The sequence below is a fragment of the Bombus terrestris genome, chromosome 4, assembly GCF_910591885.1.
Source record: "Bombus terrestris chromosome 4, iyBomTerr1.2, whole genome shotgun sequence".
NCBI lineage: Eukaryota > Metazoa > Arthropoda > Insecta > Hymenoptera > Apidae > Bombus > Bombus terrestris.
This window is the reverse complement of record NC_063272.1, coordinates 7,087,456-7,109,909: the sequence shown is the minus strand read 5'-3', so window position 1 is coordinate 7,109,909 and position 22,454 is coordinate 7,087,456. Positions and strand designations below refer to the sequence as shown.

General features: G+C 36.4%; 2 protein-coding genes across 7 annotated transcripts in view; both read right to left on the bottom strand.

Annotated features, from left to right (window-relative positions):
- The window catches only part of LOC100645075 (xaa-Pro aminopeptidase 1), a 45,444-nt gene extending 39,257 nt beyond the window's left edge, over nucleotides 1–6,187 (bottom strand). Inside the window, exons 1-2 of one of the 4 annotated variants that reach the window (XM_048404828.1) lie at nucleotides 5,685–6,183; nucleotides 4,388–4,621 (exon numbers count right to left, since the gene is read on the bottom strand). In XM_048404828.1, the coding sequence (XP_048260785.1) occupies nucleotides 4,388–4,433 (46 nt within the window). In that variant the 5' untranslated portion in view covers nucleotides 4,434–4,621; nucleotides 5,685–6,183. Of the gene's footprint in view, nucleotides 1–4,387 lie in introns of all 4 variants that reach the window. The other 3 variants (XM_048404829.1, XM_048404831.1, XM_048404827.1) reach the window with 3 other exon arrangements.
- Nucleotides 6,188–8,066: 1,879 nt separating this feature from the next.
- LOC100646409 (mannosyl-oligosaccharide 1,2-alpha-mannosidase IA) overlaps nucleotides 8,067–22,454 on the bottom strand; it is a 702,484-nt gene continuing 688,096 nt past the window's right edge. For all 3 annotated transcript variants that reach the window (XM_012308263.3, XM_012308266.3, XM_012308265.3), the window contains 4 exons: nucleotides 18,932–19,156; nucleotides 18,621–18,826; nucleotides 17,555–17,749; nucleotides 8,067–15,257 (listed from right to left, as the gene is read on the bottom strand). In XM_012308263.3, the coding sequence (XP_012163653.1) occupies nucleotides 15,135–15,257; nucleotides 17,555–17,749; nucleotides 18,621–18,826; nucleotides 18,932–19,156 (749 nt within the window). In that variant the 3' untranslated portion in view covers nucleotides 8,067–15,134. The remainder of the gene's footprint in view (nucleotides 15,258–17,554; nucleotides 17,750–18,620; nucleotides 18,827–18,931; nucleotides 19,157–22,454) is intronic.

The window sequence follows — 22,454 nt, the reverse complement described above, 5'->3', positions numbered from 1 at the left end:
TATTTTAACGCTAGATATATCAAACTCATTAAAACGACACGCCACAAATTTTTTTCTTTTCAAATGATTAAAGTATGCGAATAATTGTGGAAAGATTAGCAACACTTTTATCATAATCATACATGCACAGTATATTCGCTAGTCGATAGTTGTAGTTTTAATCTGTTGATTGATTCGTCTGTCAGTTAAGAGTGACTCTTGAGTGAGGCAAAGCGAATACCATTCACGAAATGGTTTTATTACAAATCGTTTACTTTAATCGCGAATATCTAATAAACTACAGAGATTTCCGTCGTTTCTTACTTGTAATCGAACCTTCCAGTTAGACGATTTAAAGGATGCTTTAAAAATTCTAGTTCTAAGAACACAATGATTCTTACCAATTTATTTACACAATCCCACACATACGTGGGAATCATTCGCTTTTATGCGAGCACATAAAAACGCGTGTAAAGAAATTCTCGAGCGTTGAGAAGCCGGAACAACTCTCTTGTTTAGTCAGTTTAATAAATCCTCGTTAATAGTAGCAGCGTTAACAGAAGTCGCGACGAAAGCTCGTTTTTTTCGTCGGGAAAATAGCGAACAGGCGGATTAGCGTTGGCCAGGCTCTCGTAAAACTCGATTTTCGCGCGAACAAACCGTCCATCCGGTGATCGGTTTATCCACCACCTCCCTTTATCCTTTTCCGGTATTTTTATTCTTTTTCCTCTCTATGTTTTTGCTTTTATGCCTGGCCAGCAACCGAGAGGATCGGTACTATCGCTTCCGTCGATCGTAAAGCTGTGATTTAACAAGCCACGAAAAAACTCGTCGACGTAAATTCATCGAGAGTCTCGCGACGAACGAGTAGCAAAACTGCATCGAAAGTCCTTCCGGGATCGGATTTTTATCTTTTTTATGCACGTGGAACTGTTCCAACGCGGCGACCAATTCCGCTTATATTTTTCTCTCTTATCCTTTTGTTTCGTATGCACCTCTTTTCTCTTTGTTATTTTCTGCCCTTTTCTTTTTTTTTTTTTTTTTTTTTGGTTGAACTTCACGCCACTTGTGGCAATCGCAGCCGCGAATCGTTTAACCGGTGTTACTACATTTTTTCGAGAGTATTTATGTAGATATATAGGTACGCGCTCTTCTTTTACCATCAGGTTGGAAAAATCGTCCCATTCTCTTCCTCTCTCTAATCTGTTTCGCACGATTAAAATCATTTTTTTCAGTCACCCGTCTGCAGCCTTATTTTTACCGACGTCGTCTGCACGCTTGGTCGTTCAAGTCCACACAGTACCTATTTTTCTCAGCTTTTGGCGTTTTAAAAAATCCACCAAAATTCTTCAATATCCTTGCAATACTTTTGCAAAATAATTCCAGAATACCATCCAATAGGTTTTATTTCCATATGTTATGCTGATGCTTTTGAGCAAAGCGAGATTCAAGCAGAAATATAGGAAGAACGAAAAAGTACCAAAAAATGTAACTTCATACAAAAATATAAATTCTGATGGCTGCTGATTTACAATTTTTTGGTATATCACGTATCAAATTCTTTCGTTTAAAACGTACTCTAATGCGTAAGAAACAACGAGTCGAAACAATTTTACGCAGACGTACTAATTTTCCTTGATTTATCCCCTTCCACGATCTATCTATCTTTAACTTGACCCAGAAGCTTCTGAAAGTAAGAAAAATCGCGTATACCATAATCAAACGCGTGTATAATCCATCAAGGTTGCAAAACGCGTTTATTTTCACACGTGTAACATCCGTTTTCCGTCGTCTGGCGTCCAGAAATCGCAATATCGCTTGCTCTACTCGGGTCTTACATTACATCCTATCTGATTCAACGTCAATATTGGACAAAGAGAATTACATTTGTCCAATCGATGGATCTTAGGCTACAGTTTGCTGACGTTTATCATAGACGACGATATAGCATGATAACATGCATGTGGTTTGACCAGCGCGTGTCAGCCTTCGTTTTGTTTGCTCTTTCCACTAGTCGACGAAATTTACATTAGAAACACAGATAATTCAGTTGCTATCCTATTAAAAGTAAAATATTGATGTAGCGTTTAATTAAATCTTCTACATCCATGGTATTTGTGCAAAATAGATTAACGTAGAATATTGTAACAACGTAGTACGATATTATCGTTGTTTCTACGGATTTGTATGTATTTTTCTCTGTAACTTGTAAAGTAAATTATCGTTGTTATTTAGGTAGATCGTTCGATAGAAATTTCTCTTGTTGATGCAAAAAGACAGCATTTATAATTTACACGCTGTTTTCGTCCAAATGAGTTACCCTTAAAAAATTGTAATTGGAAGATGTATCTCTCAAGTGAAAAGCTTTTAATCAAAGCTTTTTAATTCAAGCTTTCTGATTTAATTTTTACATATATGTATATTTATCTACGTATTACAACTAATATACTAATATAAAACATACCAACAAAATAATAAAATTCTTAAGAATTCGATAGAAAATAGCATAAGACTTTACTTGCAACTATTCAGATATTTCTCTACCAACATCGTTATCAGCTGTTACAATGGAATTTTGTTAATTCGTCTTATTAGCGAATAAGTCGACAGCATGATTTTCCTGCTGCGCAATCAAAAAATTGCACGCGTTCATTAAGAAATTCTTAAGAGATACAACATTCTTAGAAAAGACTCGTTTTCTTAATTCCTTTCGTGAAATAGCTAAGAGCTCTGAGGAATATGATGTGAACGCATCTTAACCTGATTTTACGTACGAACCACGTGTCTTTAATTAATCAGAAAGCTCGTGGTTGCGGTTTATCGACGAATGCAGACCCTTTCAACCGAAAGTTTGTCAACACAGTCGACATTTGTGGACTTTGCTAATGCGCAAATATCGCGAGAAATTTTCTTTAGCATTTGTTACATTTCTTTCGAAAGCATTTTTCGACCTTTTTCTTTTTCTTCTCTTCTTTCTTCGTAGCTCCTTCCGCTCCGTGGAAAGAATATAAGATATTCTACGATTCTGTTCGTCCTTGGAAGTGTTTCCATCGTATTTCTAATTAGGTGTTCCATTGTATAGTTCCTGTCATGTTCATGGCGCTGCTATTCTATTATTATTGGTCTCGTGAAACTAGCTTTCCGGGAGCAATTGAAATTTATCGTTTTCCTAAGTTTGTGTGTTAAGTAGATTGTCGCTTATTTGTGCGAGGTATTTCACACATTTCCTTGGTTCTATTAAAGTTGTAATGGAGAATGTGATGTTACTGTCGCGGAATGGCAAATATTTTTACGTAATTGATCTTTGTTTTTTTTTTTACATTGTTCAGGAACGAGACTAAAATAAGAAATTGCTTCGTACGTCTTTTTATTTTGTTATATTTTATTTCATCATACGTTCAATTTTTATTCTACACTTTTAATTTTCGATATATTTTTGTCGTTAATCCTGCTTCGTCCTTTTAGTAATTTTTGAGTTAATTGTATCTTCCTATTCTTGAAAGATATCTTAAATTCACGCAAAATATGAAAACATTGTTATTATTATAAATGCTTTTTCAATTCAGTAGCATGTTAAAGTATTTTTCTGAAACGCTTTATTGATACTATCACATGTAGCGAGAAAGCAATAAAAATAACCAGAATGAGTAATTGTGATCAAATTGTTATTAAATAACTTGCATTTTCATCGAGGCCCATTACATTTGTTTGAACATTCCACCGTATCGCTTCGATTAATCATATGAAGTCATCTATTCCAAGAGTATACTGAAAGCACTTGTAGCCTTCGCTTCGATAATAAACTATCAACGCAAGCGTACAATTGCAGCTAACAATAAATATCGACTGTTTTTCTAGATGCTGCCTTCGTAAAAGCAGCTCTACACGACGTTCTTTTATTACAGTTTTATTTTAAATCGGCGAATTAGAGCTATGTCTCATTGAATTTTGCCTCGCCACCAATTTCTAAATGAACCATTTAGAAGTCGTTAATCAACTTCATCAAATGAAAAGTGGAGAAAACGTTAAACAAGAAGTTTATAATAATCCATAACTTACCTAACGATACCTAATCTAATGCTTGTCAATTCACTAACGTTATTAATTGACAAATCATCGCGCAATTAATAAACTTCCTTTCTAAATAAGTTACCACCTTTGTACTATTTTATATTGAAAGAAGCCAGATAAAATTTTCCACCTAATCTGACTAATGCTTAAATAAAGTAATTTACAAGAAACGTAGTTGGTCGATTCATGGACACCTTCGTATAATTATATCAATGAAAAAATCTAATAAAATACTTTTCAGCTAATGTCATGGAACAAAGAAGCTCGGACAATATGTTCAAGTATCGTATTTTTATTTGTCGCGATAATCGATAGAAAAGGGGAGCGTGTTACTCACCGAGAGCGCAGAACAGGACCAGTATCCAATGTATCGGCGCCTTCATCGCGTCGATCGTTTTCGAAACACTGGGGCAGGAGGATAAAAGCCTGGCGGCGACTCGCGTCCGAGGCGAAATAAAAAGACGAACGTACGTTTACAAGTTCTGTTTTCGATTTGCGTCAAGCGTACGCTCTCATCTATATTTAGGCAGCACAGCAATAATAGCACCGACCAGGTTGAGGAAGGGGGAAACTGGAGAAAAAAGAAAAACGCGAGTTGAGGAACGCGACGTTCCGGTTGCGAGATTCAAATCGCTGACAGTCTGCCGGCCAATCAGCACGATTGCCCTTCCTCTTCCGGTACCGAAGCAACCATTCACAGAAATTCCTTCGAAAGTATTCAACACCTTTCGAGTCTGTCTTGTTCAAACGACGCGTTTCTTGAAACTATGCGACGATCTTCTTCGATCGAGAACGCTGGTTCGAGGTTTCGTTTCTTATCTCGATTGCGCTGATTAACAAACTACGGATTTTAATGCGCTCACGTGGAAAATATGACGAGGTAAATGTGTAGAGAACGCGCGTAATTGTGATGCAAGTCAGTTGCTACCTTTCATGAGATAGCGTTTCATGTTTGATGTTATAAGAAGTTTTATGTTTTCAAACGCGTAATGAAAATTTATAAAAAGCAGCGTAAATTAAAACGTAGTATGAATGGGGAATAAAGTTATTTTAATTGACTATGAAACTAAAGGCAGATGATACTTGTAAGGATGCCTGACTAAATTCAAATTTTCAAAACTTTGACTTACACACCAGAATGATTTTCAACCAGACAAATGTAAAAGTATAGGAAATATACAAAGTACTCGGTATTTGTCAGAGAAATTATCAGACGGAGTATTTGTTATTTCTCGTAAAAATCAGAATTTGCATGGACATCCGTGGTCCGTTAACAACAACGCGATGTACGTACTTAATTTTGAAAGAAGACACACCGAATCCAAAGAAATGCTACACGTAGCGCGTTCGTTTACCAGCGACCGAGCAAATACGATTAAAACCCTGACAGAATCGAACCAACCCTCTGATACCGGAGAATAATTCTGCCCCTCTTAGTCGAAAGGCGCGACACTTCGATTTAGCGGCTCGAAAGTACGATTTATCGCGAACGTTTCACAAAATTATTTAAATGACCGATTCGACGTATTTCCCCCTTCCTCGAAATTCCCCTTTGATTTTTATTTGCGTTTATCAATTTCAACGCAAAAGTGAACTACTTTAACTGAACTGAGACACTTTTAAAATATACGTACAGTATATGACACGCTATGTAATTATGAAAATCTTTTATGCTAAATATCCAAAAACTTTTTCGAATCACTGCGGTAGATTTTAACTAAAGAAGACAGAATTCCTCCTGTGTGTTAAAAACGGTCCAACCCAAGCGAACGTCGCCACGCACTTGGAACTGTCGAGTTGTTGTTTGCCCGCGAACCTCGAACAGTCAATCCCCCTTGTCACGAGGAAACTTTGCTGTGAGACACTTCGTTATCCCAGGACGCGCAGAGTAGACACGGTGCACTTGCTCAAGGAGGAAGATCCACGAGGTTTCAACGTTTCTACGGGCGAGACATGTCTATGCACACGTTGGAGTTAATGTCTGGAGCGCTGTTTGAACGATGGAGAAACGAAAGGCAGGAGGGCGACTGGTTCACTCTCTAATCCTCTGTCCCGGTCGTCTCCTCCGTCCGCCTCCGCCTCTTCCTCCTCTGCCGCCTACTCCACTGACACCGACGTCGGTGTCGTCGTCGACGAACTCTTCCCCTTCTACGCGACCGCTCGTCGTCTTCGCGTGTCGTCGAGGATTCACGATATTTTTGTATCCTCGTCGGAGAGGCGATCAACCGGAGGTTGTACGCGGAGGCGGGAACGGAAACCTTGTGCGTGGCGAAGTGGCTGAAATACGAACAAGTCGAACCCCCTTGTTACCCTTTAGGGTAAATGCCGAGTCCGTTACGCTGCATCGATGACGACCTTTGAACTTTTTTTACGCTCGTCTTCTTTGAAGACTGCTTCAGGTTAGGCTGATTCAGGTGCGAGATGGAAGATTGCAACTATAGTTGAATTTGCAACGCGATACATGTGCCGGGTTTAGGACTTTGCGAGCAGGTTTTGTCTGTTTTATTGACAGTTAAGAGATTGTAATTTGCTAGAGTCTTCTACTTTAGGGTGAAATTTTGCAATTAATTATTGTTATAGATAAGTTGCGAATTTTTACGCAAATTCATATTTTTAAGATTACTATTCGAATAGAAATCTTGTTCAACGTCTAGATAATACAATTTTCGATATTTTGTGTACTTTTGCATGTTATGGTAACATCTCATGCATTTCGTACGTATTTCGATTTCTTTTAAATTAACAAGGAATATAAAATCAATTTAATTAATGGGTACGGTAGTCGATACAATCAATAGTAAGTAAAATGAAATTTACAGTGTACAGACATGTTAAATATTTTATCCATCCTACTTTTTGACATAGCGGTTGTAGAAGAGAGTTTTAAAGATTTGTTTAGCTATTTCTTCTTTGCTCGTCGTCATCTTGCGAAGTTGCGAAGAAATTGAGCTACTTATTGCATCGTGTTAAACAATTTTCTTAAACTTTTTCATATGTAAATTATATTCTATATGCCTTCCACAATAACGTTGCATTTATATAAATTCTATGTATTACTTCATTACGTATTATGTCGTTCTTTAAGAGATTAATTTGCATTCCAGCTAATGGATGTATTTCGCTTAAGCACCATCGAATTGAATTTGCTATGTTAGTGTACGTATCGTTCTCATTATTACTTCGATAATTATGCTGAAATAAAATAAGGCTCTTGATGTATTTTTAGTATGCATAGAAATGAAATTTATATAAAATACACAAGTATGTTCATTGTTTCGCTTATAGCGAAATATTTGAAAATATAACGTGGCTTCTAGCAATGTGTTTAATTCATGGCAACCTAATGTCGTATACGAATTTCGAATCGACTAACAATTAACCGAGCAACGTGTTTCGTACACGGGTCATTTCTGATTGGTTATTAACAGTAGCCGGCGGCATGACCATTAGGAGGATTCAGTTGGCCATCAAAGGGATTTGTTACTTCGATGTCGATGGACATTCTCCATCCCCCATGGACCTAATTAGCACATGAAGCAGCTGCGCCTGATTTGCATTATTGAACAATAATTCTACTTACCATCGAAATTCCCGATAGCTATTCCCTGATATATGCAGCTTATGTACAATATGTAATCATCCGACCTTGTCTCACGTCCGATTCTTTCGCCTGTATAAATTTTGTTAGATAATCAATTTTTCTCGTTTGCACCTGTTTCGCGACGTTAGTTAGGAATTTCGTACAAAAGAATGCACGTTGTCTTATTGATTGATTTTTTAAAGAAGATCGAAAAATGTGACATATTTTATACGAGAATTAAAAAGAAAAAGACTCAGGAGGATTTACAGATAAAATAAAGAGGGTCAGAATTTCGATAGATACGTATACGAATCTAACTTTGCCATCTTTGTAGAGATCTCGAGAATGAAAGTAAATTCGCATTTGAATCGAAATTGAAGCGAGAAGTTTAAAAAGATGTAGAAAGGTAAGGAAACGATTATTAACGAAATATAGATTAAAGTATTATCATCATTTATTTATTTCATTGATCATGACAAAGTAATAATCACATAAAGCTGTTAAAAGTAAAACCCTCTTATTATCACTAAATCGTGTACTGTATTTACAAGTATAATTATAGTTTGCGTCGAATGCTGGCGCTTGACGCGCTCATTGTTTTACATTTTATTCTATTATTCTTTTTCCTCTCGTTCACCCGTTCTCCTCTCTCCGTTCTTCGACCAACGATAAATATATAATATATATAATTTGTTTTCTTTTACACCATTTTATTTTTCCTCTTACCGGCGTCTGTCTGTTGTCGCTCTGCTTACAAAAATTAGGTAAGTAAAGCTAAGAAACTGTTTTCTATCTTTTCTTTTCTATCTCTCTCTCTCTCTCTCTCGATTCTTTGACAAAAGCGCACGTAGAAATTGTCGCTCATTTTAATCTCATTATTTTTTTTCTTCACTCACTTTACTCACACCATAATCGCTTTCACACAGTCTCTCTCTCTCTCTCTCTCTCGCTCTGTCTCTTTTTTTTCTAACCCCTTTTTTTCTCTGGCGTAAGAAACGATATTATTGGTACCCGAAACCCCGTTTAATGAAAATCCTTCAAATAAAATACTCTAGTTAACAATAAATTATTAAATATCTATTCACAAATATATGTATAGGCTAATTATCGTTTATTACTATCTTCATCACCGTCGAATCTATCCTCGTCCATCGTCGTCGCTCTGTTAGATCAGCGACAATCTTTTCGTTACTATTATAAATAACAATTTGTTTTTTTTTTCTTTACACAGGACAACGACCTAACGGTTTCCCTCTGTCGTTTTATTTCTTTGCTCGTGTAAGTATATAATATCAGCAGCAAAATAGAATTGTTTTGTTCGATTGATTTGTTCCTACGGAAAGGGAGGAAAACGAAGATCGCTTGCTCGTCCAATTCCGAGTGAGGTGGTTCCACGCGTTAGAAGACACTGAAGTTTTCTCGGTCTGTCCGTTGTTACCACGTCGTCGAAACGATTTTTCCTTGACAAATGAAATTTCGATGGTATTCGTTGTTCCTTCCTACATTGTCATAAATAATAACGACGAATATATTCAAAGTAAGACGATTCTTTAATAATTATATACATTTAAATTCGTAATAAATAATTACAAGTGTCTATTTCGGATCAAAATCGCAAACATCTTCTAAAAATATCTCTCTTTTCGTATTCGGATTGAACGAAGCTTCCCGACGAAATCTTCCATTTCAAAACGAAACGAAGAATCGACGAAAGAATTATTTTGAACAGATCGCTTCAAAACACGTCAGTAACAATGAACGTCCATAAACGAATGATAATCGTAACTGTGTCAAGGATCAATGAATCTCTTAGAAACACACAACGTACGAGAAATTGCAATCGAAACACCTGCTCGTTTCTTTTGTTTCTTTGTCAATTCTCGTATTTAAGCATTTCGCTTCCATCTTGTACGAGAAACATACGCATGTACTTCCGTATAGTTGAGTGTATACATTCTATGGTGTCTTGCTTCTGTTCCAAGGATGAACGCTCGAAACAGTGAATTTCCGAGCGGCCATCCGAGCTCGAGGAACGAAAAAGGCAAGAGGCGTAAAGTATCATTATGTTATATATAATATATTAAGTAACTTTCTGGCCGTCTTAGTCATCGACTCGCTGATTGTTTAGAAAGCGCATGCGGGAAATTTCTCGAGATCGGTCCTCGATCAAGGACACATATTTCTTCGATATTTCCCGTCCCTTCTGCTGCGTTTAATTGCGAAAAACGACAGTCGATACTTGGAAAAAAAGATTTGTTGATTCGATCGTTTGATAGCCCACTCTTTTGTTGCGTTCTTTCCTTTCTTGTTATAAAAATACGTTCTATAGTTTCCCTTTCGACAATCGTTTTGTTAAACCGTATAAGAATATTCGCGTGATTCCTGAAAGAAGAGGACGAAAATCGCTTACATAATGTCGGCGGTTTGAGACAGGCAGTGTTTTAAACTTCGAAGATCTTTGTACATTGAGTTGCAGAAGAGCTTCAAACATTCGTAGGCGATGGTATAAATCTTCTTCGTCAGGAATAAATGATTTCCATTTTTGGTTTTGCAATTTGAAATGTCGTTTCCTTAATTCATATCTGTCTTAAATTCTCGATATCCGAAGTTTCGTTATGCGTTATCAATTAATCGTTGAGAAATAGTTGCTCAAAATTTGACCGTCCTAAAAAAGCTCCTTGCAAAAGGTCCATCTATTAATCATTATGAAATACTACGACAGTCTAGGTGTTTGTACTTTCGAAGTATTCGGTTAATTTAGAAACCTACAAAAATTACGAAAACCAAGGGATTTTTCTAAAAAGATATTACGGAAATCTATTTCTTATACCTTTAAATAACCAACATACTTTAATTCTTATTGTCGCCTATTAAAATCTCTGAAACTTATAAATCTAAAAAAATGACGAAAAGGAACAAAAGTAATTTTTACATTTCGTAAAGTTATCTTTATCTTTCCAAGAACGCTGCTCGTTATTCGTAATGGAACGCAGCTTCGCAACGTGGGAACGCATCCGACTCGAATTCGAAACGCGTCTTGACAACTCGAATTTACAATATCTCTCACGTACCTCCACTCTCACGCACACATATCCTCTCTCTCTTTCTCTCTTTCCTTGCGCACGTTCGTTGCAAAGCCTATACAATTACACATTCAGTAACCTCTATATAACTCTGTTTCTACGCCTCGTACCTCCTATAGAATATGACTTTCTTTTTTTACTTTTCTCTTTTGAAATCTTTTCATCTATATACACGCTAGTTTATCGGTTGCTACATCCTTTACTAAACTACCACGCGCGACTGATTTCGCGCGTCGCTTTTACGCTTTTCCCCTTTCGTTGAAAATCGCGCGCGACTCATCCTTCTGTCGATCGTTTAACCATCTGACAACGAAGGCTGAATCAATTCCGTCTCACGTACGTGTTTTACGTTTGTCTCTTTATAAATTACGATTACGCGAAGCTGCCAGTTAAGTTAGCTTGACCAATTCTAGGTTTTCTGAATTTCTTTTTTATTGTACAATACAAAAGCGTACGGTAGCAGTTCGATTTTTAGGAAACGAATAGGAGACTCCGGTAAGTTTATTTATCGCAATGAGGTGACATGGTTGATAGCGAATTTTAAGATAAAAATAAAAAAGAACAGCGTTTGTGATGTCAATTTTTTCTAATTTACAATTCATAGAAACGATCGATGTGGACTCGATGATTATTCTGTCCTCCTTGATCAAAATCTCCTATCTGCTATTTAAAACCTAGAAAAACTCGAATTATATCACTCTCTTCGATCAATTTGAAATATTTAGTCATCGTATCGCTACAGCCTGTATAACGTAACTTTACTCGCAAGGTAAGAAACGCAGGTAAAAATTTCAAATACTTCAGCGTATCTTGAAAAATGCAAACATGCTACTGGGATATTTTGACTAAAAGCGACAGTATTGTTCTAAATTTTTTAAGGTTTTACGGTTTTACTTTTTAAGTAAATTCGATTGTCATAGACGAGTGGAGAAGTTACATTTATAGAAGTTTCAATAGAATAAAATATTCGACAATCGCGTTGACAATGATCCAGTCTTCTTTGCATAGGGTCAATGATGGATACGACGTAGGAATTTGGCTCGCGATTTTTGATTTGTTCAACACACACAAGAAAAAATATGAGTCTCGTGAGGTTACGTTTGCACCGGAAACTACTACCGGCAGCTCGATGGCCGAAAGCCTTCCACGAGACGAATATTCGATGGATGATGCTGTCGAACGCGAGAATCGATGCAACGGTGATCGCTAGACTGCGGATGTTTACGTGCTTCGGGGAAATTTAATGGTGCAAAAATGCACGCAATGCTGAAAAATATAAAAAATATCCGAGACATAGCTCGAATTTTTATTTCGCGTTTAATGTGTACAGTAGCAACGCAGAAGCTTTCGATTCTCGATTAAAGATAATATTAAGTAGGTGAATCAAATATTGTCTTTCGTTTCTTTGCGTTCATAAAAATACGAATATGTGTAAACATCTCCAGTCCAGTGGTTTTGAATTTTTCTATTGTGCAAAGTTGAGAAGATGGCCATGCAAAGGGCGCAAGAGCGAAAGATGGTGATCGTGTCCTATATCGTGATAATTGACGATTCGATTACGATTTTCTATCGTTAAAAAATCTCTCAAGTTTGAACAAATATGAAAGAATCGTTGCTAATACGCGTTTTTCATGTTTGAATTTTACATCGAAGATTTTTTGAAAACAATAGAAGATTCCTGCTGGTTTATCAAGAAGAAAGTAAGATCGAATCTTTTGCCAGCCAATTTCTCATCTTTGCATAATATTAATAATAATTATATTTCGTTGTCCGAAGGGCAACCCTCTAGTTGATGTTCATCGTGATAAAGATTGTACTGGGGGATGGTTTTTGATTTTTTCAGACAATATAACTTGTCGAAGAAACGAAAACTGATTGTTTCGTTAAATGGATGGATGGTTTAAATTTCGTATTTTGAAGATTGCTCTTTTACTAATTTCTTTGATGGATAATTGACTTTTTTGAGAACTATTCGTTGGATCGATGAAAGAATTCACATCGAACATATATTTCCTTACTAAGATAGAAGTAGAATTTTAAGATAAATTTTAAAATCAATAGCGTTAAAATATTTAGATATTTATTAAAATAATCTATTAGTGCTTTGTCAATATTCTAGATGTACTTTATGATAAATCTACTAATTCATTGGATTTTTCGTATTTTACGGAAATAAATTGCAACACTTAAGAAAATTTTCGTAAAGAATCTTAGCGATGGTAAAAATAATAAGATATCAAACGCATAAATATGTAAAATACGTGAAATAAACCAAGCCTGTTCTTCCATCGATAGCATTGTAATTCGCACAAGTAGCCGACGCTTTTGCTCTTGTGCTTCATATCGCCGTTAAACACGCTCGAAAATCGTAAAATCTTTCCTTACGTTTCCTCGTACGCTTATTCCTTTTCCATATTACGCCCATAAAGATTCAAACTACGAATTCCATAGAAAAGTTTCGGCTGAAACTTCTCTCGAAATTTTCTCCAGCCAGTTACATGGAAGCACTTGGCGATTCGCCTTAAAATTCAGCCGAACGCGACGCAGAAACAAAAGGATATGTAAGGAACTTTTAAACGTAACCCATTTATGCTCCAGCTTCTGTAAACTCTGCACTCGTATTTCTAAGGTGATTTCCAAATTTCAATAACTGTGTTATTTTAAGCAACGAAACTCCGGTATTTCAATAAAATATTCTTTTTAAGCATAAATGGATTCACACGGTATAAAATGCAAAAATGCTAATGTCGTCTTTTGATTTTATTTCATGTTTTCATGAATTATGACAACAGTTTGTTTAAAGAGAAACGAGAGTTACCCTTCGTTCGTAATTAAATATATTAAAATTTCTAAACAAAGACAAATAGCGATTTATTAACAATTCCGTGAACTTTGATTTTTATAAAATATGCGTGTAGCCGGTTAAAACTTAAAACGAAATCGTCGCATCAAATACGTAGCGGGACCGGATCGAACGAATTTCCATCGGCGCTTTCTGCCACCGAGACGATCGAGGCGCAGTGTGTCGTTTATTCAAAAAGTAGAAAAAGATAGAAAAAGCCGCGAAGAAGAATGTCTTGTGTCGGTGAAGTCTGAGAAGTAGCGAGATCGATCAGCGATCGATATAATTGTTAATTAAAACAAGAATAACTTATAGATCCGCTGATCGATCTTCTTGGAGGACTGGTGTCTTTTTCTTTCTTTTTTTTTTTTTTTTCAAACGTTCTTAACGTCTTTTTTAAACGTTCTTTTTTAAATAATTACTTATTTCGATCTAAATGCTTTCCCATGAAATACGAATTCCCAAACCAATTACATCGACTAATTATTTAGCAAATAATCATTTTCGTTATTTGTCAAAGAATTTTATAATTTTCGTTCTTTTTTTTTCTTTTTTTTTAATTTTTACCTCTCGGACATTAAAGTGCCACGTTTTCAAAAAAGCTCGAACAGAAGGAAGAAGGAAAAGAGAAACACCGATTGAACAGTTTCGCCATAATCACCAAGAGATTCGACTGGAACGTTCGGTATTCGGATCTTCCTTGAAATAGGTTCGGCTGCCTAGACCATTTTTATGTCGCAGGCGAAAAAAGAAAATGGGTCAAGCATTCAGGCAAACGATTAAATTTTCATTCTAGTCTCTCACACGCATACACGCATTCTTTCTCTATTTCAAATTGTCCCTTTCGCTCGAGCATACGTTTCCCTTATTCTCTCGTCTCTCGCTTCTTTCACTCTTTCTTTCTCGCGCGATCTATTATATAGTTTTGTTCACACATTCCTTCTTTTTTCGCTATTTACAAACGTACTCTGTGTGTATATGTGTGTGTGTGTCTCCGTGTAATTCTTCATCTGTATAGTTTGTCGCTTAAATAACGTTCGTTATCATCTTCTCCACATTCTCCCTGTCCCCTATTATATCTCGTTTTACCTAAAATAATTATTTTTAATTGTATTCACCGCGGCGACACGTGGCTTTTGCGAGCTGAGTATCCACGTCGTCGTCTCGCCTCTCCAGTCTCTCTCCATTTTCCTATTTTTTTCACTGTTCATCGATCTGTCTATAATTTTTCACAGGTAATAACGCGTTCGTTAGTTTGTTCCTTTTTCCCTTTCTTTTCTCTTTTCCTTTTCTTTTTTTTTCTTTCTTTTTTACCTTCTAAATCCAGAAACTTGTTCACTGTTCTATTTTTCCTTATATTTTCTTATCGCGTACACTGTTCAATTTTTGCGTTGCTTTTTCTTCTCTTTCTTGTTCCTTGTAGTTCCGAGTTATTCCCTCTTCTTGTTCATCTCTCACGTTGTTGATCTCTCTCTTCCTGGTGCACAGCGGACGACTTCCGATTGTTTCGAGCTGTTAGAACGGTCTTGCTGTGTCGTCGGTGTGTCGTTTTCTTCCAGGTGTGAGAGTTTCCTTTGAATTATAAAGTGGGAGAGGCCCGGTACAGGGGGTTGCCCCTGATGGGAAGCACGTGAGCTTCGGAGTTGAACACCCAGTCGTTCAGATTTATGAGATCATCGTCGCTGAACAGCAGGTAGAGGTACTGAAATAGACAAGAACGTAGACTTAACGATTATATCCTGCTGGCTTGTGCATGTACTTATTATTAGCTGTTACCAAGTATTGGACTGCAGATTTTTATATTTAATATTTATGCATAATTGCGAGTTTAGAAAGTTTGCATGTTAGGTATATTCGCGAAAAATCTGTATGTATGAAAAATGTAAAAAAGTACAGAATGCATATAACGTGGTAAAGTATACGAAGTATCCAAAGTGAAGTACACGTTATAACATTCAGTGGGTGAAATGAATCTCTGTTTAACTTCCATTTACCTGTGTTCATAGAAACGTAAATTTGTATAAAAATCTGTAGTCTAATTATTTCGTTTTGTACGTAACGGGGTGCGCTAATTATCTAAAAGTTAACCGTTAGACTTTCAGTAATAACTAGATGCAACTGTTGAGTTTTTGTTCTCGCGTATTCGAATAAGAAGGCTTAGAAAGACAAGCAAAGTAAGATAAATAGTATTGGTTAAATATATCTTCGATAAAAGGAAAGGAATAGCCATATTTTAGCAGCAGCGAATGCGTTAATTTGCTTTTAGATTTTTAATTTGATCATTCTCTTTGATACGATCATTAAAAGAATCAAGTTATTAATTTTAATATTTGGTAATTAATCAGCTATTATATGTTTATAAATGCTGGTACATTTTTTCTGTTATTATTTCTTAAGTTTGTATTATACGTAATTTCACATAATTTAATAGTACATGTAAAACACTAATGAACGATTAAGAGATATTGAGATCGTAACCATTGAGACTAATAGCACTCGGATGTTCTTTCTCGAGACGCAATCGAGGAGTATCGTTTATTGCAGATATTAATCCTATTTCTCTGTCTAGCCTCTAACATTCCCACCACGTACAAAATAAAACTAGTACGCGTCTAGAATAATTTATCATTGACTTCGTTAATGTAATTTACAATTCATAGTTTTAGAAAACTGTATACTAAACTAATAACGACTTTATTCGTTTTCCAGAAATAGTCTTTACACACCAGTGTCAGTTAATAAAAATGTTAATGATAATCTCAGATTTCTATTCACCTACGCTCTATGGTTATAATTTACAATTATAAAATATTTAAAACGCGTTGCTTTAAAATAACAACCAGCTAATGAGATTTTTCCGAGAGCCAACGAGTCTCGAGAAATTTGAAGTAGCAATCAAGCAAACTGTTAACAAGTCGATTAACTTCTTAGCGTAGTCGTCGTTCTAACCGATAATTGCCAGACGCAGGTCCCTTGCTCTTGCCTCTGATCGTTTAATTTTTGTGCAACGGTTACAATGCTCGTGTGAAAATTCTCGTGTTTCACTCCCTTTAACCGGAAGTTAACGACGCGGCCACGCTACGCCCCGGATAATGCAATTTTAAACGCGTTGCAAACGCTCGAAAAATGTTTCATCGGCCATGCGGTTCTCGGTAGAAGATTAAATGAAAATTTGTGAACGCGACGTAAACGGTGTAACGACCAAGAAAACGTTCGTTAACGTTTAGGAAAATGGGAACAGATTGTGAGATATCGTGGCGATAGCAACGTTAACGACGTTTAGTTGGGATTCTTAGCAGGTTTAAACTGCGAAGTGGAAAATAAATGTGTTATATTGAGTCGCAGAAACGACGATTGTTATTATTATTTTTCTTTATATTCCTTATTACATATTATTCCTCGATAATAATGTCGTACATATTTAGTACCGGTCCTTTACTACCAACAATTTGAACTGTTACTTTCAATTAATTAGCAATCTTTTATTGCTATTAAATTGTACAATTGTACAATTTCCTATTGCAATAGTTACATATAATTATGTAATAAGAGAAACAAATGTCTTCGAAATAATCACGTAACAAGATACATCTGTACAATTTTCCTTTTCTCACTTCTGATTAACACCATTGGATACACAGATCGTGCAATATTATAAATTAATCGTACAATACTCTTCTTCGTATAAAATCCTATAGAATGTAACTTCACGTTATACAATTTTTTTTTCATTTCAGTTTTACGTCACATCTTCTCCTAGCGCGACCTATAAATTGTAGATTCAATATCTATCGCATTTATCTTTAAAATAAAGATTACCGTTCGAATGCATTAACGTTCACTCAGTATTTTTCATGACTAAAATATGGCTAGATAGACTAATTATAGAATAATTATATTATGAAACGCTACAGTGAGTAAAGAATATTTCTCAAATTCTGGAACGTATGCTAGAAGTTTGGCTAGAAATCAAAGGAATAACGATAGAAATCATGGTACCTTGAGCGTCTCGGCGAAGAAGTAGCTCTGTTGCACATCGTCCTGCGGAGGATCGACCAAGTAAACATTATGAAGTCCGGTGAAGCCTCCTGGAACGCGACAGTATTTCTCGAGCGCTTGAACAGCTTCCCAGCCCCATTCACGGTATTTCGGATCCTTTGTCAGCCGCCACATCACGAAGTACGATTCGAAGGTCTGAAAGAAAAATATTTTACCTCGGAATTTGGCGAACAGCCTGTGTTTGTCCTGGCGAGTCACGCGAAAAAGAACGGATTGAATATTTCAGCTTTCATTACCGGCGGTGGAAACAACCAGAAACAAATGCTGAAATGTTTCTGTCTGCTTCGTTTGTCATCGAGTCATACTCGTCCACGCATTTTTTTCGTTTAATGATAGACTCACGGACAGAATGGATCGAACAGATGCTCGTTTTTTAAAGTAGATTTTCTATTTTTAATCAAAATGGAAATCGTTCGGATGTTGATTTTGTTGTTTTAATTCCTTGAAGCTGTGCTTGAGGCTGGCATTTATCAGATTTCAGATAAGGCTAGGATAGAAATTTTCTTAAATTCGTGGATGTATCGTTCAACTTTTTGATTTTCTAGTACTGCGAGAAACATATTGCGTATGCAGAAAGTAACGCATTTAATGAAGAGCTAATTTATACAAATTTTACCACTAACGGTAAATCAAATAACAAGAAATACTTAAAACCAATGCACAATTTGTTGAGCCAAGTGTATAGTTGTAAAACAAATTACTAAAGGAATAAGATGTTAATCTAAATTATATAAGATATAATAAATCATATAAGAATCTATTGTTGAAAAATCTGAACAGATTTAAAAAATTACAAAAATAATGAGAAGAGTATATTCAAATTAAATGCACAAAGAACACAAGAACATCTTCCACCGTTTAATTATTACATTTTAATGAGCATTCAACGAGTCAATAGAAAATTCATATCGATATGTTCCGCAGCTCGATGTTTCCATTATTTACTTATGTAGCTTCTGATCGACAAACAAGTACGTTAATTCAAATCTATATGAATAGAACTTACCTCTGGCCGAAGAATGTAGTATTTTTCGCCGTTCTTTAAACTCTTCGCTTCGTTACCCTCGATAAAGTGGAAGGCTTCCGGTCCAAGTTTCGTGTAACTTCTGTCGTAGGATTCGTGGCACGTGTTGGTCAGACCAGCGGCTATTGTCATGTATCTCTCAGACAGTTCGTTTTCCTGGGTTTTCGCTCCCAATGCAAACATACCACCTGGAGACAGACAGGCCAATTTTGTAAAAATACGTGTTTCTTTTTTTTTTAGAAAGAGGTATCAGCTTAAACGGAGGAATAAAAGAAGTTTGTTTCAAAACTTACCAGCGAAACACGCCAGATGGCCCATTTTATGTTCGAGCCTGTCGTATTTTAAATCCGACACGTAGAGCAGCTTGCCCTGTGATGTCTTGATCATGTGTTGATCTATAGCCGCGATAGCTTCGTCGTACATTTGTCGGGCTTCGACGTCTTCTTTGCCGGACTGAATCCACGCTTTCAACAGATACTCGTAGAAACTGTCACCGAGACCTCCCAACGACATGTGATCTGTGATTCGACAAGAAAACAAACGTCCGTCAATCCGACTTGGAATATTCCCAATTTCCTTACGTTCTATCATCGTCGTATCATTTACAGATCTTTTATTTCTCGTTATCCATCCTTCTGGCACTTTTAATATTTTTATATATGTACAATTAACTAGCAATTTTGGCAAATTTTTATAATGAAAATTGTTGTGTTTTATTTCGGAAATAAAAAGATGGTAAACTTATTTCTTTCTTTCGTGCCTTTTCTTTATTAAGATTCGGTGAATTGTTAATTAACCAGACGACAAATGCATCCGTTTTTGGCGAAACTGATCAAACGCATTACTGTCTTTACAAAACTTGTCGTACTAAAACTATCATAGCCAGTACATTCTAAAGATTATGCTCGAAAAAGCAATTAAAGCGAATGCTAGAAATAAGATAATAGAAATACGCAATTTAATTCCATAAGGCGGAGATTCAATTACATCCTATGTCTGGCATAATCAGATAAATTCGTCAAGTCCAGAGAGCAAGTTCGTTAAGACAACTTCGAAAATCCATCTCGCGACTCCTCTTAAGCTCATTACACGTTTCAAAAGCGGTGAGATAAAGAAGCTACGTCGAAAATCCGCTGGATTCCTGTCGACAGGGTTTCCATTTTAATAACAGTCAAGAAGACATCCCCATGCCGCGCGACTGTATAGCCAGTTTCATAATTCTCAGCTTTCCACCGAGGCGGCTTTCCATTCGACTGGAAAACGAAGCGGACAAACCGGCGAAGAAAGCGTTTTCAGCCACTTTCAGCCAACGAGACAATTACTTTGAAGCAGCTTTTTCATCGTATTTACGAACAGCGATACCCTTCGACAGTTACAGAACGCCATTCAACGACTTCGCAACTCTCCAATATAATCGTTGTTCAAAGCAATCGGATTTTCAAAGGAGATAGCGATTAATAACGCCGAGGGACGACCTACGCTGGAAATCGTTCGTTGAAATCGACGATTCGAGGAGTGGTGCTTTATTACGACAGCGAACGGCGAAATGGTCGAGCACTCAAGCTCTACAGGTCCTCGAAGGTACGAAAGATAGTGGAGGCTGGCATTTGCACGCGAATATCCGCGAGGTTTTTGCACGAAGAAGAGGGCTACTCCGACAACTCGTCTGAGGGAGGGCACGGGACAAAGAAAAAGCTCGGGCGATTTTACTCTCGTGACTCTTCTTCTGCAGTTCGTGGCTGCTGCGAGCGTCGAGCGTTTTCGTTTTCCTGCAACCCCTTTTTGTTCTTCATGCTGCAAGAGAAACGTGAGGGGAGACGATTGCAATCGAAATAGAGGAAAGTTAAGTGTTTTTAGACGAGATTTTAACGTGCTGAAATTTTGATTGATTTTATTCCATTACGAATATTTCATTTGACGATTGATATCGATGGACCGAGGGTTTTCATGCATTTATTGGAAATATGACGTTTCGAATATTTTATTCGATGGTTAATTTTATTAGAGAAAGTTTAAGCGCTTTTAAATGAGGTTTCGATGAACAGGATTTTTTATTGGTTTTATTTCGTCTCGAACATTTTATTCGAGGCACGATATTGGCAGATCGGTGCAGGTTTCTATGTTTTCGTGGGATGTATGAAGTTTGAACTGTTTTATCCGATGGATAACTTTAACAGAGGAAAGTTAAGTGTTTTGGATGCATATCCTGCTTTATTTTGATTCATCTTCGATACTGTTCATTGTAATTTTATTCATTGTAATATCTAGAAGTTTCCATTTCGTTAATGTTCCAGAAAAGTAAATTTCTTCGGAAATAAGATTTCAATTAGATATTTGCAATAGATACATCGGATAATATAATAGGAAATGAAACTTCAATTAGATACTCGAGGTAGATATTGAATATTTTTGTTAGGAGGGAAAATTTCAATTAGGTTCTTCAACTAGATATTAAATAATTAAATAGGAAATCGATATTTAAAGTAGATACTGTACTAAATAGAAAATTACTGCTTATCCAACCGTGTATCATTCACGCGTATCCTAGAATATTCTCTAATCATTCAATTTCTACGAATAATTCTTTCAACTTGAGCTATATTGTCTCTACATTTGAAATTATTAAATAAATAGCCTTTTTCAAACCACTAACAGATTTCTAGATGAAACGTATTATTCTTTCCTGTTCTCTTATTTAGTCCTCCTTTCTGCTTTAGACGTTCTTTACAACAGAACTGCAAAAACATCAGAATAATTCTCTTCAGCTTCTAACGGAGTCTCAGCGAAGGAAGTCCAGTCATTGAGAGAAACTCAATTGTAGTACTTGAACTTTACAAATCCTGGGGTAAAATTGCACGAATCATATATAGGAAATGTAAATTTGTAGATTTATTAAATCGTACGAATCAATGAACAGGTCCACGCTAATCGTGATAGCTATATAGAAATAAAACGAAAGATACATATTACGCGTAGTCATATTTCATCCTGTGTTCTGTGTTCTTTCAGTCATTTCCGATCCAATTGTGTTCTTCTAGCGTTAAAAAATATCTCAAGTTTGAGTAAAATACAAAAACGTTGCTGCATATAATTCTACGTTATAGATGTTTACTTCAAATACAGCAAACTCAATTTGTACGCCGAAATGGGAAAAAGATTGAAATTAAAAAATTGGAGAACCGCGGTAGGGTTAAAAACGACAACTACTCGATGATTCACGCACAGAACTATTGAAAATATTTCTCGTCGCAAATATTCGAAACTCGTGAACTTCGTGCTATGTCCACCTAATCTACATTCCTTCATCATTGATCGCAGCATCACAAAGCATCAATATTGGAAAATGTGTTCAAAGAACGTAATACAAAAGCATACTCGAAGGAAGGGTCTTATTCGCAGCTGCTCGTTGGCCATTCAGATAACAGAAGGGTAGAATACAAGCTGAGAGGGTAATTAGCTGGCCCAAGTTTCCTCTTGGAAGTAGCCTCGCGACGCTCGACATTCAATAGAACCATAAATTTAAGGAGACTCGAAGCTTGATGGCTGCTTGGATGAACGAGAAGACCCAATGAAAAAGACGAATAGAGACGAGTATATAAAAAGAGGAAAAGCCAATCCGATGTACGATGTATGACGAAACATCGTATATTTCAAACATCTTATACTTGACCAAAACCTTGTTCTTGCGATAAAGTGATCCGCTTTTCACCAATCGACAGAATCGTAAATTTAAGGAGACTCGAAACTGGATGGTTGCTTGGATGAATCCGGAACTTGGATGAACGAAGAATCGCAATGTGCAAGACGTGCAATGAT